This window comes from Electrona antarctica, assembly GCF_951216825.1.
Source record: "Electrona antarctica genome assembly, chromosome: 6".
Classification (NCBI taxonomy): domain Eukaryota; kingdom Metazoa; phylum Chordata; class Actinopteri; order Myctophiformes; family Myctophidae; genus Electrona; species Electrona antarctica.
The window spans coordinates 36,159,724-36,173,439 of NC_136811.1; the positions used below are offsets into that span (position 1 = coordinate 36,159,724).

General features: G+C 42.2%; 1 protein-coding gene across 5 annotated transcripts in view; it reads left to right on the forward strand.

Annotated features, from left to right (window-relative positions):
* The window catches only part of gramd1a (GRAM domain containing 1A), a 44,217-nt gene that overhangs the window by 7,913 nt on the left and 22,588 nt on the right, over nt 1-13,716 (forward strand). For 4 of the 5 annotated variants that reach the window (XM_079504074.1, XM_079504073.1, XM_079504077.1 and 1 more), the window contains one exon: nt 10,786-11,008. In XM_079504074.1, coding sequence (XP_079360200.1) covers nt 10,786-11,008 — 223 coding nt within the window. Of the gene's footprint in view, nt 1-7,945; nt 8,234-10,785; nt 11,009-13,716 lie in introns of those variants that run through there. The other variant, XM_079504076.1, reaches the window with a different exon arrangement.

Sequence of the window (13,716 nt, forward strand, 5' to 3'; positions counted from 1 at the left end):
ATAAAAGAAGACCATGTACAGACCCCTAATGAACCCTGGTATAAAAGACCATGTACAGACCTCTAATGAACCCTGGTATAAAAGAAGACCATGTACAGACCCCTAATGAACCCTGGTATAAAAGAAGACCATGTACAGACCCCTAATGAACCCTGGTATAAAAGACCATGTACAGACCTCTAATGAACCCTGGTATAAAAGAAGACCATGTACAGACCCCTAATGAACCCTGGTATAAAAGAAGACCATGTACAGACCCCTAATGAACCCTGGTATAAAAGAAGACCATGTACAGACCCCTAATGAACCCTGGTATAAAAGAAGACCATGTACAGACCCCTAATGAACCCTGGTATAAAAGACCATGTACAGACCCCTAATGAACCCTGGTATAAAAGACCATGTACAGACCCCTAATGAACCCTGGTATAAAAGAAGACCATGTACAGACCCCTAATGAACCCTGGTATAAAAGACCATGTACAGACCCCTAATGAACCCTGGTATAAAAGAAGACCATGTACAGACCCCTAATGAACCCTGGTATAAAAGACCATGTACAGACCCCTAATGAACCCTGGTATAAAAGACCATGTACAGACCCCTAATGAACCCTGGTATAAAATACCATGTACAGACCCCTAATGAACCCTGGTATAAAAGACCATGTACAGACCCCTAATGAACCCTGGTATAAAAGACCATGTACAGACCCCTAATGAACCCTGGTATAAAAGAAGACCATGTACAGACCCCTAATGAACCCTGGTATAAAAGACCATGTACAGACCCCTAATGAACCCTGGTATAAAAGAAGACCATGTACAGACCCCTAATGAACCCTGGTATAAAAGAAGACCATGTACAGACCCCTAATGAACCCTGGTATAAAAGACCATGTACAGACCCCTAATGAACCCTGGTATAAAAGAAGACCATGTACAGACCCGTAATGAACCCTGGTATAAAAGACCATGTACAGACCCCTAATGAACCCTGGTATAAAAGACCATGTACAGACCCCTAATGAACCCTGGTATAAAAGAAGACCATGTACAGACCCCTAATGAACCCTGGTATAAAAGACCATGTACAGACCTCTAATGAACCCTGGTATAAAAGAAGACCATGTACAGACCCCTAATGAACCCTGGTATAAAAGAAGACCATGTACAGACCCCTAATGAACCCTGGTATAAAAGACCATGTACAGACCTCTAATGAACCCTGGTATAAAAGAAGACCATGTACAGACCCCTAATGAACCCTGGTATAAAAGAAGACCATGTACAGACCCCTAATGAACCCTGGTATAAAAGAAGACCATGTACAGACCCCTAATGAACCCTGGTATAAAAGAAGACCATGTACAGACCCCTAATGAACCCTGGTATAAAAGAAGACCATGTACAGACCCCTAATGAACCCTGGTATAAAAGACCATGTACAGACCTCTAATGAACCCTGGTATAAAAGAAGACCATGTACAGACCCCTAATGAACCCTGGTATAAAAGAAGACCATGTACAGACCCCTAATGAACCCTGGTATAAAAGAAGACCATGTACAGACCCCTAATGAACCCTGGTATAAAAGAAGACCATGTACAGACCCCTAATGAACCCTGGTATAAAAGAAGACCATGTACAGACCCCTAATGAACCCTGGTATAAAAGAAGACCATGTACAGACCCCTAATGAACCCTGGTATAAAAGAAGACCATGTACAGACCCCTAATGAACCCTGGTATAAAAGGCATCTGACAGAAATACAGTTGGTCAAGTCTTCTTAGATGCCAAAGAGGGGGCCGGGCAGGCCAACTATTTTGGAACATGTTGGGAGTTAATTAGCTAATGGCTGAAACCACAGAGGACAGTCCTGATTAACTTGGGTTGATTCATGGCATGATGTTGTAAGACAAAGAAATAGAAATCGCTTAAACACCCAGATGATGGAATGTCAGCGATCAGATAATTCACATTGAATTCCAATGCTGTTATGCACCGATGGTTGGACAACTAATTCTATGGCAATTATTTATTATGATGTTCCATATTTGATGGTATATTACTTTATCCACATTATACTTGCAGTGAATAGCCTGCATCCTGCATAGACTCACTAAATTGAGAAAGGGGTAAGGTCCTGGGATGCAATAATGTACTCTAATGCCGTTGAAGTAAAAATGTCCCTGGGACCCATCTAAAAGACCACCCCTGGGTCCCGGGACCCTTTACATTGAAAACCTATTTACATCACTGACTTGGCAATTGGGCATGTCATTATAGTCATTTTTCAAGAATGTCACCTGCAATGACAACATTTTGTTCCAAAACCTTGGAAAGCGGGGCTTAAGTGGTTAAAGGTTGTGAGGTATGAGACTAAACGATATTTTAACTGGCAAAACAAGGTTATGTAAAGTGAAAACCGTAAGTTATCAGGTTTATGTGAGGAACGGAACTAAGAGTACAGTCAGTCACAAGTAGCTAGAGGTGGTCTTAATGCAGCACTCATCCTGCCTCTGATTCATGACATCACTTCCCACCAATAGGAGTGGGTTCTGTGTCTGATGATGTCATGTGAGTCCAATCGGAGGAGGTCCCTGGCGCTGCTGCAGTCAGTGTGCTCTGTCATGGGCCTGTCAAAGGGCTTGGAGGGCAAGCGGAGGGTGTTTCTCTCTTTGCTCCATGTGAACAGCTGTGCCCTTGTCCACTTCATTTACCCAACAATTTATTGACCTAGTTATGTGCTTGATCACACATATTGCTTTAATTTTGAGTGGAATTATATTAATCTAATCTTGTGTTGTCTGTTGACGTTTTAAAACAGTATAATGGATTTACAATTTGGAGACTGGTAAAACCAGTTCACAAAATTAGGGTAAACCTAAGGCACACTCCTTAGGTAGTGTTCATGTTCTCCGTCTTACATGGTCCTCCACTACATGTCAGTCATCTATAGACTACAGCCCTCTAGGCTGTCTTTGTCTTGGCTCATAACCAAGACTTGCTTTGAAGGCTTATTTAGGCACACGGGCAGAAATATTTGGGTTATGCTCAATAAATAATGACAGCAGAGGCATAAACCGTTTATGGTATTCATAGTAAAAAGCAAAAATATGTTAATATATATATATATATATATATTATTATTTTTTATTTTCCCAAACAAAATGTGATATTGGCTCAGTCTCACATAATGAATTCTGTACTTGCCATATAAGGAGCATGTCTTGAGTGTACAGGGTTTGATGAGGTCAGATCAACATATGGAATGTCAGAACAGGTCAGTTCCATACAGTATATGGAGATCTAAGGGTGGTAGCGGGGACATTCTCTTGAGTGTACAGGGTTTGATGAGGGCCCAGTTAGGGCCGGGCCTTAATTTTCAGGCCTGTTGAGAACTCTAGTTTTTTCCGGCTGCTGGGCACGTCTGCACAAATAACTTTGGGGCAGGCCCGTCTAGAGTTTGAAATTTGAATGGACAGGTATACTAAGTCAAAAGGGAGACATCAAAGAGGGAGGATGGATGGGGAAGGATCAACATATGGAATGTCAGAACAGGTTCTGAAATGTATCCATATATGGAGATCTAAGGGTTTGAGGTCAGATGTAGAGTCAGATGTAGGTCAGATGTAGAGTTGCTGGCCAATAGTGATGACACCAGGGATCTCCATATATGGGCTTAACTGCGACAGCAGGTCTCCACATTTCCATCCATGATGATGTCACATGATGTCACGAGACCTGGGTACCATATTTGGTGCCCGACACACTAACTGACGGGAAATGCTCGATTCCATAGTTAACTGCGACCTTCGGTCGCAATCAGGAGGCTATACGTACATCATCTATGTATGATGTCACAGACTGGCCACATTCATTCTGAGCTCCACAGGAAGACACACTGTTATTCAACCATATCTTGTTTTTATTAAGCTAAAGGTACTCTTCATTCCTGACATTCTTCTGATGTTCAGCTTTTCTATCTGGAGAGATAAGCCTTGCGCAAACAATGCAACACCTTGCCCCATACCAGCACAACTGTATTCATTGGAAGCTTAGTTCTGTCAACAAATCTGGTTGATTAAAATATAGGTTGGAAGTGCATATTGGATTCTAATTGGCTTACAGCCAGGCAATCTGCTGTAATCAACTTGCCTCACTGCTCCCACTTTTAATGCACTCTTTGAATGAGTGATTTTATTTATGGTGTGGCATTGTAGGGCCTGAGTCTTCTAGAAAGAGTTCTGTGAGTATGTCTGTCCAGACCAGGGCTATTCTCATAAACCAGGGGTAAAAATAATAAAGTCTGCACATTAGTAATATGCATTGCTCCACATACTTTGGTTTAGTCATAAACAAACATCTATCTATGTGATCGAAACATTAAACAAAAAGTACAGGGAGCATATCACTGTTGTGCAGATCTTAAGTTCATCTGCACCTGGGCACTTCAGATCTCTCTTGTCTAAACTCACAAAACCACCAGGGCCAAACTTCTTCTGTCTGCTGGCCTACAAGAAAGTAACTCTCCCAAATTCCTTTTCACATATGTTTTAAATTTTTTCTAAATATATATTTTTTTTAATTACATTTTTATACTGGAAGTCAAAGACGGTCAAATCGACCAAACCTTGCCCAAATATGGAGACAACAGACTGGCCACATTAAGTCTGATATCAACATGGAAGCCACACTGTTATTATACCACATCTTGTTTTTCTAGAAAAGGTTCTCAAATAAAGTCAAGGGAGTACTGGAGTATTTTCTGGTCTCCAGGGGGACAGCTTCACCCAGCTAATGGCTGCTCAGATTGACCTTGATGAGTACACAGGGGGAGCTGTTGGGGGTTAAGTAGCCTGGGTTTAATATAATTCGTTTTTTTTTTTATCTGTTGAGGAGCAGAATTAACTTTACACCTCGTAATCAGGCGTCCTGTCCATGTCCATTTTGTATTCTAACTCGTAGCATGAGTCACGACTAGCGAGACTAAACTAATTGATTTGCATTATGTGGGTAACAAAAACGATGCGACGCCAACCAGAACCCCCCCGCCCCCCACACCTTTTTGCGGCTGAGGAAAGACTAGTGGCACGAGGTTAGGGGTTGAGTGTCTTGCTCAGGGAAATTTCAAGCCAAGGGTCAAACCAGTAGTAACCTTCTGATTCCCAGACAACTTATCTGACCCTGTAAACTACGGCCACCCCAAATAAACATTTTTAAAAGACCACACCAGTATCGAATCGATAATATATTATCATGTCTATTCACATATCTCATATTTACCTACATATCATATTTACCTAAACAGAGGGGAGTTGCATCACTCAGTTCACACGGGTGTGATTTTTTTTTTTACAGCCATTGGCAAGCGGTCTGCGAATATTCTTGCATTACATGGACCGATCACATCCAATTTCTTGTGCACGTTGCCATTAGGACAATGAAGTACTAAATCCTCAAATATTTTTCACATAATGTGAATTACTTTTGTGTGCGGACTGCGGATGTTGTTCACATTTTGTTTTAATTTTCTCTAAGGTATTACCGGTAATCATGTTTTTTTTGCTCCCGATCCGATTCCGATCATTTGATTTTGAGTATCTGCCGATCAGATATTTATATTTTCTGCCATATCACAATAGTACAATATCCCAAATCACAGACAATATCCAGTCTAATATCATGATATTCTAGGGATGTCCTGATCATGTCTTTTTTGCTTCCGATCATTTTGAAAATGATGTGATTGGCCCCCAATTTTCGATCAAGTGATCGGATCGGGACAACTCTACAAGTTACATTTTTATACTTTACAAATTACAGAGACTCTACTATACAGATTGGTTAGTTAAACTCGGAGTAGAGCCGCTACTTATATGTGCTTGGAAAGGAGCCAGCTTAGGTGGTTCGGGCATCTAGTATGGATGCCTCCCGACTTCCGAACGTCTCTAGGGAGGTCCTCACTGCACGTCCCACTGGGAGATCCTGGGGCAGAACAAGGACCAGATGGGGGGGATTACGGTACAGGCGCTATTTTTATTTTAATTGTTCAATTAGCCCTACATCGACACGTTGTGAGCTTGTGTCTGAAGGAAGCCAAACAAAAATAAGTTTTACTCTTATACTCTTAACAATAATGTACAAACTTGAGCCTGTAGATTGATTATTTGAACTATTCAAAAATGTTTTTCAAAATAGTTAAAAAAAAGAAAGACAGAAGTTTAGGGAAAGGCACTGACGAAAACCAGCCTACTACTAAGGCTGGGTAAGTGGGTATGTTGTTACTAGCACCATAATCCTGTGTTGTCTTGTTCCGAACTTCCGACATGTCAACACACAGTAGCCATGTGCCTACAGACTAGCCTACAGTACAGGTCACACATGGACCATTTGATATGTAAGAGTTGCATCGGCAGCTTTTGTAGCTTGGTAAAAGCTGCGAATGGAATGTATCTATTGTTGTCGGAGGAGCAGATTTTTTTTCTCACCTCCGTCTTTCAGCAGCATAGCCTGGGCAAGAGCTCCATTGGCTGGAGCTGGGCTGCCCAACAGACACTAGTCACCATGCGCTTCTGTTATGGGGGTTACGCATTTTAGCGTGCACGCGCGTGCACGTGCACCGTACCTGCGAGTGAGCGTGAGAAAAAATATTGGTACCACGCCGTGACACCACTGCATAGACATACATACTGTACACACGCGGCCAGTCATTGGAGCAGACAGGCATAGCTCAAAAAGGCAAGACGTTTAGGGATAATATAAGGGGTAAGGCACCAGCGAAAATAGGGCCCTATATCTCCACATTTGCATGGGAACGCCTCTGGATCCCCCAGGAGGAAGTTGCTAATGTTGCTCTGGAGAGCGAACAGGGAAGTCTGGAGCTCTTGCTGTTGCTGTCCGCCACCTGACTCCGGATATGCGGTTATAGACGAGTCAATGGATGGATAGTTGAAGTTTAATTCAATTAATTAAAATACAAATAAATCCCAGAATGTAGCTTTTCGTTTTAACCCAATACTCTTTACCCTCTCTTTTATACTCTTTGGCCAGGTTGTTTGTGAGCACTGAGCATATTGCTTGACATACACTGTATGTTGTATGTTTATGCACAGGGTGAGATTGACTTCAGTGAAGGACAGTGTATGTGGGTATATGCCTGGGGCTGCAGACTGTGCAGAGCATGTCCACCAAAAACAGAACGGAACTTGTTGTAACTCTGTAACTGGCATTGATCAAGAACACTTGCAAACCCCCACTGATATTATGGTCCTTTTGTGCAAGGAGCCAGTAAAATATGACTGGTTTGAAGCCTCTACAGTAGATTACCCCTGCCTTCAGTTCATTCCTTCATCGTGCCCACTTGGCCCATGAACTCAAAGTTTACAACAGGCCAGTGGTGAACCTCAGAAAAGCAGATTACAGAGAGGGAGATAGAATGGAGGAGCTGTGGCTCTGACCAAGCCCACTGTGGATTATAATGTGGTCTCTAATCCAGAGGGATGGTCGGGAGCCATGTGGTCAAGGTGGATTCTCTAAAGGCAGCCATGGCCTTTATAATTACAGTGCCATAATAAAGCCTGATCTGTCCATATTTTCGTTATTAGAAGAAACAATATGTGGGTTGCCTTGACGTCTATAATTAGCTGAGTCTATTCTAGTGAGATTTTTTTTTTTTTAACCCAATGCATGTAGCCTATCCTACCTTCTCTGTCGCGCTGCTTTCTCCTGAACTTTCAGCCCCATGTTGTTATGGTAGAATAGAACCCCATAGATAGTCTGGTCTCTGAATGAGTGCTTTATCATCCTTATCGCGGTCCCTCAGTTGAACCTACTGTAGACTACTAGAGCCATTCCTCTCACTCGCACAGTGCCTCCTCCTCCCCCCTCCCTCGTCCCTTCTGCCTTCTCCCTCTGTGTTCAGTAGTGCAACGGGGATTACTGATGAGCGCAGCAACCGGGTGCTCGTTACCGGGGTCCTGGAAACGGACGAGGTCTTGTACCTGGCTGCGAGTGTATCGGTCATGGTGGGGAACGGTCTGAAATAATGGGGTAATGGACACGCTTCCATTCGCCAACCCGTGTAGAGGAGAATCATGGCTACACTGTAGTAGCGGCTGTTGGACAGTGTCTGTGCACACAAGACCGGTGGTGCCATATTGATACGGATCGAAGCGGCGCGTGTGTGTGGACATCACTTTCATCGCAAACCACTTAATGACATGTTCGAGTAAGTGATACTACTACTACTACTACTACTACTACTACACAACTTTAGCCTCTTGCTGATTGCGCGAATCAGCGATATTCTCATCGGGGAAGGATGACCGCTGTACGTGCCTTTTGTTTATATTGGGCTACATAGCTAATTGAATTCACTGGAGCATTCCGTCCGTGTGATCAAATGAGTCGCAGCCTGCATATCCAATTGGGAATATGGGTGGGACAGCCATGGTGCTGCTGCCTATTGTATATGGGACCAATCTGCTACCGATTGAATTGAATAACGTGATCGTGTGTGGTTCATTGCTCGGTTACACACACACACAGTAGTGTCTGCCTCGAGGCGTGCATTATGCTATTCGACCTACTAACAAGACAAGACACCCCAGTCTCGTCGTTTTACTTACCGTATATTATCTGAAATCCTTTCCCTTGCAGTTATATTAACACTCTGCTTCGCCACGGCGTCGGTCGGAGCGAATATGTTTTGTTTAAACATCTCCCTTTAGGCCTATATAGCATAGCATGTACACTCATAGAAATGAGAGGAACATTCTGGCTATGTTGCATATAGCCTTTCCATTACGCCTGCTGGAGGATTAAGTTAAGTTTGTAAACACACACTGACACAGATTCACACGAGCACGCGCGCGATTTGGCGGCTGTCCCGGTCATATATATGGATGACACTGTTTGACACAACAAGCTTATTAACGGTCTGCTGTTCCTGAAGGTAGCTTAGCTTAGTGTCACTTTACATCACTCTCGAAATGGTATGGGAGGAATTAGTTCATATTATTATTTATTATTTTTGTAATCAGATTATCTTTAGATAATAAACCAAGCATAAGATAATTATTAGTTTATTATCCCAAATGATTAAAATCTGGCAGGTGTAATGTGCCGCCCTCTGTGCTAGCCACTCCCAATTCCCATGCTGAGATTGACAGCTCTCAGAGTCACCAGTTATTCCATCAGTCAGGGACGTTTCCTTGGAGATGCTGAAATTTACACCCTGTACTCCCACCCCCTACCTCTGGTCACCAGGACAACGGCAGTCCAGTTGCATTCTGGCAGGTTTAAGGGATTGGCGCTGATTCGGAAAGAGAGAGAGAGCACAGGAAGGGAGGATAATGCAAAGAGGGGGTGAGTGCAGCAATAAAAAAGAGAACTGAGTGTGCAAGAAAAGGGAAAGTGAGTCAGTGAATATGAGACCGGTTTTATTTGAGGGAAAGAGGCCAATGTGTTCAGTCCTTTCTGAGTGGGTCCTTATTTTCCTTGATTTCATTATTGAAATGATCAAATAAGTTGAGATACTATTCATTAGGCTAATTTGTACCAAATAGAAGCAGGCCTAGTACTCCACACTGGGTATACTATGTGTGTGGGTATTAATCACCGGTCATTGACTCATTCATATTCAATGTTATGTAGATTTCACTCCTGGAGTGTCACCCGATTCATGACGTCATCTTGATCTTAGGCTAATTTAATTCACACAAGGATAAACGGGTGTGTGTGATTCACATGCTTGTTGTTAGCCTGAAGAGTAAGACTGTGGCTCATTTCACTTTTAAAGGAGTGACGTGCAACCATGGCAACTATGTTGTGGCATAAATAGACATTTTCATGGGTCCATGTTGTGTACATGAGATTAACCTGTTTTGGCAGCAATAGAACCCTAATAGAGACTGTTCAAGCAGAAACAATACTTTGGTTTTAACAGAAGTATCTATCTGAAGTGTAGGCCTACAAAGTGAGATGTGAATCTACTTTATAGCAGCAGTGTTATACAAGCTTGACTTTGTCTCATGGTTCTCTGTTTGTGATGACCCAAGGGCTAAGATAACAGTGTAGCCTCATCTATGCTTACATGTTCAGCCTGATTAAGCGGGAATAACCACTCATTAGACAATTTATTTAACTAGTTGACTTTGCATCTTTACTTTTTTTTTGCCCTGGAAGAAAGGCTCAATGGACCTGTTGTAACTTGACCCCACAATCTCTCTTGCAGCAGTCAGCTGTTCATTATTCCCAAGAAAACTGCTAGCCATGTGTAGCTTGCATTTTCTCACTGAGACTGAGGTTCAAAGTCCATTTGCTGTAAATGTCTTTACTGCAGTTCTCTAGCTAGTAATTGGTTCAATCGATGCTACTGGCAAAGCAGCTGAGTGATCTATTTATTTTGGTCCCTTCGTGTGGGTTTGGCACACAGTAAAATTCTTAGTGTTAATTAATTTTAACTCCTAAGAGTGTACAAATGGAACCAAGTGGACCTGTAGTGCCCATTTGGTTCCATAAATTGTACAAGGGGATTATACAAGTGTACAATTTTACAAATTAATTATTAGTACACTTTTGGGAAATGACACTGAGGATTTCAGCTGTGTAAGGGGATTGTGATATGTGGTATAACGTTGCCTTTCTGCTTAGCCAGGCATTGCTGGCCGTACAGAGTGAAGCTGCTTTATAAAATATGAAAGCGGCTACACTCTCCATTCCCTGTCCGAGCTAACCTGTGTCTCTTCCTCTCTCTCTCTCTCTTTTTTGCTCGTTCAGTACGGCCAGTAACTCCCCGCGCAGCACCCCTGGCAGTTCTCCCTCCCTGCGCCGCAGGGTCTTGGGGGGAGGCAGAGCCAGTGAGAGTGAGGGAGCAGCAGGGGAGAAGAGCAGCGGTGGTGGTGGAGGGGGTTTGGACAGTCCCCTGCCACACATACCTTCTGCCGCCTCGCTCACCTCAGCCTACCCCCTCGCCTCACGCCACTTCAGCCGCAATGCCAAGGTAAGGGTCATGAAATATTACTTGCATTGAACAAATGAATAAAGTACCCTTTCGTTGGCCTTTTAGGCTTGGTAAACAAAAGTTGCACAGGGCATTATGACAAATTACCTAAATATATAAAGAAATTACATTGATATTGACAACAAAACGAAAATGGCCTCAAGCGCTGCCTCAAAAATGTAAACAAAGAAGTGAAAATGGTCAGCTTGTCGTTGATCTAGGCGACAACGTCTGCGTTACATGCTCCCCGTCTGAAAATACCTCATCTGTGTAGGCAACCTACACAGCTTGACCTAACCCAGGTTCCCTGGCTGCTTGTAGTTTAGTTTAAATATTTCCATTAAGGAAGGTTAACATGTTTAGGTATCAGTGTCTGTCGAGCGTAAGGTTAACTTCCGCTAACACCCACTCCAATGGCATGGACATCCCCAATACTGGCTTTCCAGCTAACCAACTAACCGAGGACATGACATCCCTAGTCACGTTACTTAGTATAGCACGTTCTCTTTTTCAACAATGTATTTATTTTCCTTTTTTACACACAAATGACAATACAAATATACAAAAAAACAACAACAATGAACAGTACAAGACAATTACTGATATAAAGAAAGCAAAACAACAATAACCAAAAACAACAAAACAAAAACAGCACTACTCCTCTTCAGCTCCATCCATTAAATGTGACAAATTATTGTTCTTTATGTATCTTATAAAACGGCCCCACACATCCTGAAACATTTCTTGTTTGTCCCTAAGAATGTATGCAATCTTTTCCAAAGGTAAACATAAAGACAATTCCCTGAACCACTGTGTAATACTTGGTTTGTCTGGCCTCTTCCAGGTCAATGCTATCACTCTCTTAGCTTGTAAAAGACATATATCTATAAACATTTGTTCATTACGCTTTATCTTGTGTCCCTCCGGATATAGACCGAGCAGGAAGAACTTTGGTTCTGGTACAATATTTATTGACAAAATCTTCTGTATTTCCTGCCCGACCTTCCCCCAAAACTCCATCAATTTTGGACAGGACCATAGACAGTGGAACAATGTGCCTCTATCTTCACCGCATCTGGTGCATACATCTGGAATATTACAATTATACTTATTAAGTTTAACTGGTGTGATGTACACTCTCATAAGCCAATTGTATTGTAGAAGTTTTAGACGAGTATTCCCAGTCTGGGATTGAGCTTGTGCACAAGCCGTACTCCATTGTTCCACTGTTAGATCCTCCTGAATATCTGTTCTCCAAGCATTAAGCCTATCTTCCGAGGATTCCGGAGAAAAGTCAACCAATAGGGCGTAGAAATCTGATATTAACCCCCTTCCGAATGGGTCATTAACCAAAGCTTTCTCCAGCACAGACATGGATGGGGCCAGCATGGATTGCTCCAGATTAGTTCTAATAAAGTCCCTCAGTTGCAGATATTTAAAGAAGTGTTTGCGAGGGATATCATATTTAATGACCAGTTCCTCAAACGAGAGCATACTCCCCCGACCCCTCTCAAATACATCCCTTAATTGACCTATTCCCCTATCAGCCCATAATTTAAACCCCCCATCAGCTCTACCTGGCACAAATTGATTATTACCCCATATTGGGCTGAAGCGAGAGAGACGTGGATGTTCTCCCAAAAATATATTAACCTCATGCCAGACTTCAATCATTGTTTTAACTATAGGATTGCTTGTAATTCTTTTTAGGTTTTTATAAGTATCGGAGTAAATATAAAGGGGGAGTGGGGGGGAGGAGCTTGATTCCACATCTTTCCATGCCGGCGCCGCATCCGTTGTAAAGTAGAACATTAGTGTTCTCAATTGAGCTGCCCAAAAATACCACAGCAAGTTAGGACACTGTAATCCTCCCCTATCATAGGGTAGATAAAGTAAGGACAATCTAAGTCTAGCACTTTATCTTTTACTGGATAAGATAAAAATGTGAACTGTCGACACATACTAATACATTTCACAAACAATCAGGATCACAAAACTAGAAAAAAACAAGCTCTATTAAAGCAGTCCTTTCAACACAATAACGCTCATGTGTTTCTTTTAGCTGACCAGGAACACCAGTCCAGTTGATAACTTCTTATACTGCTAAAATAGTGTTTACAGTTTGCATGCTTCCGCTGATTAAAGTAATGAATGAACAGCAAACACCAACCAAAGACCATAGGACTTTCCGGCAGTTTGGAATGTTTATCTCACTGACTACATCTGTGTAGTCAGTGAGACAGTTACCTTGACATTTATGCTGATTATTTTCCAAGCATACCATAGTTTGTTTTCAAGGAATTTGCTTGAGATAGTTAATCCAATTACATTTTGATGCAAGTAAATGTTTTGGTCACTTTTAATGCATTTTACAAAGCTGTGAATAGACAATGATGTGTATTGATGGCGGTATGGCCCTTTTACACTGTATATATCACGTAAAATTGTAGATCTGTAGGTCTATATGATGTTACGCTTCATTTATACCCCATTGTGCGCTGGGCGGTGTCGTGCCAAAAGTAGACGATCTACAAGCTCACAACTCATCATGGTGTGTCGGCTTGTAGTTTTTTGGCATGCAACACCATCATACAAGGAAGTATAGTGATTAAATGGTTCACACTTTAAACACCAACACACAACTTTTGAAAGGGGCGTGTTTAATTACTTTTACCGTTTATCCGTCAGTTTGTGCTTAACAGCTATAT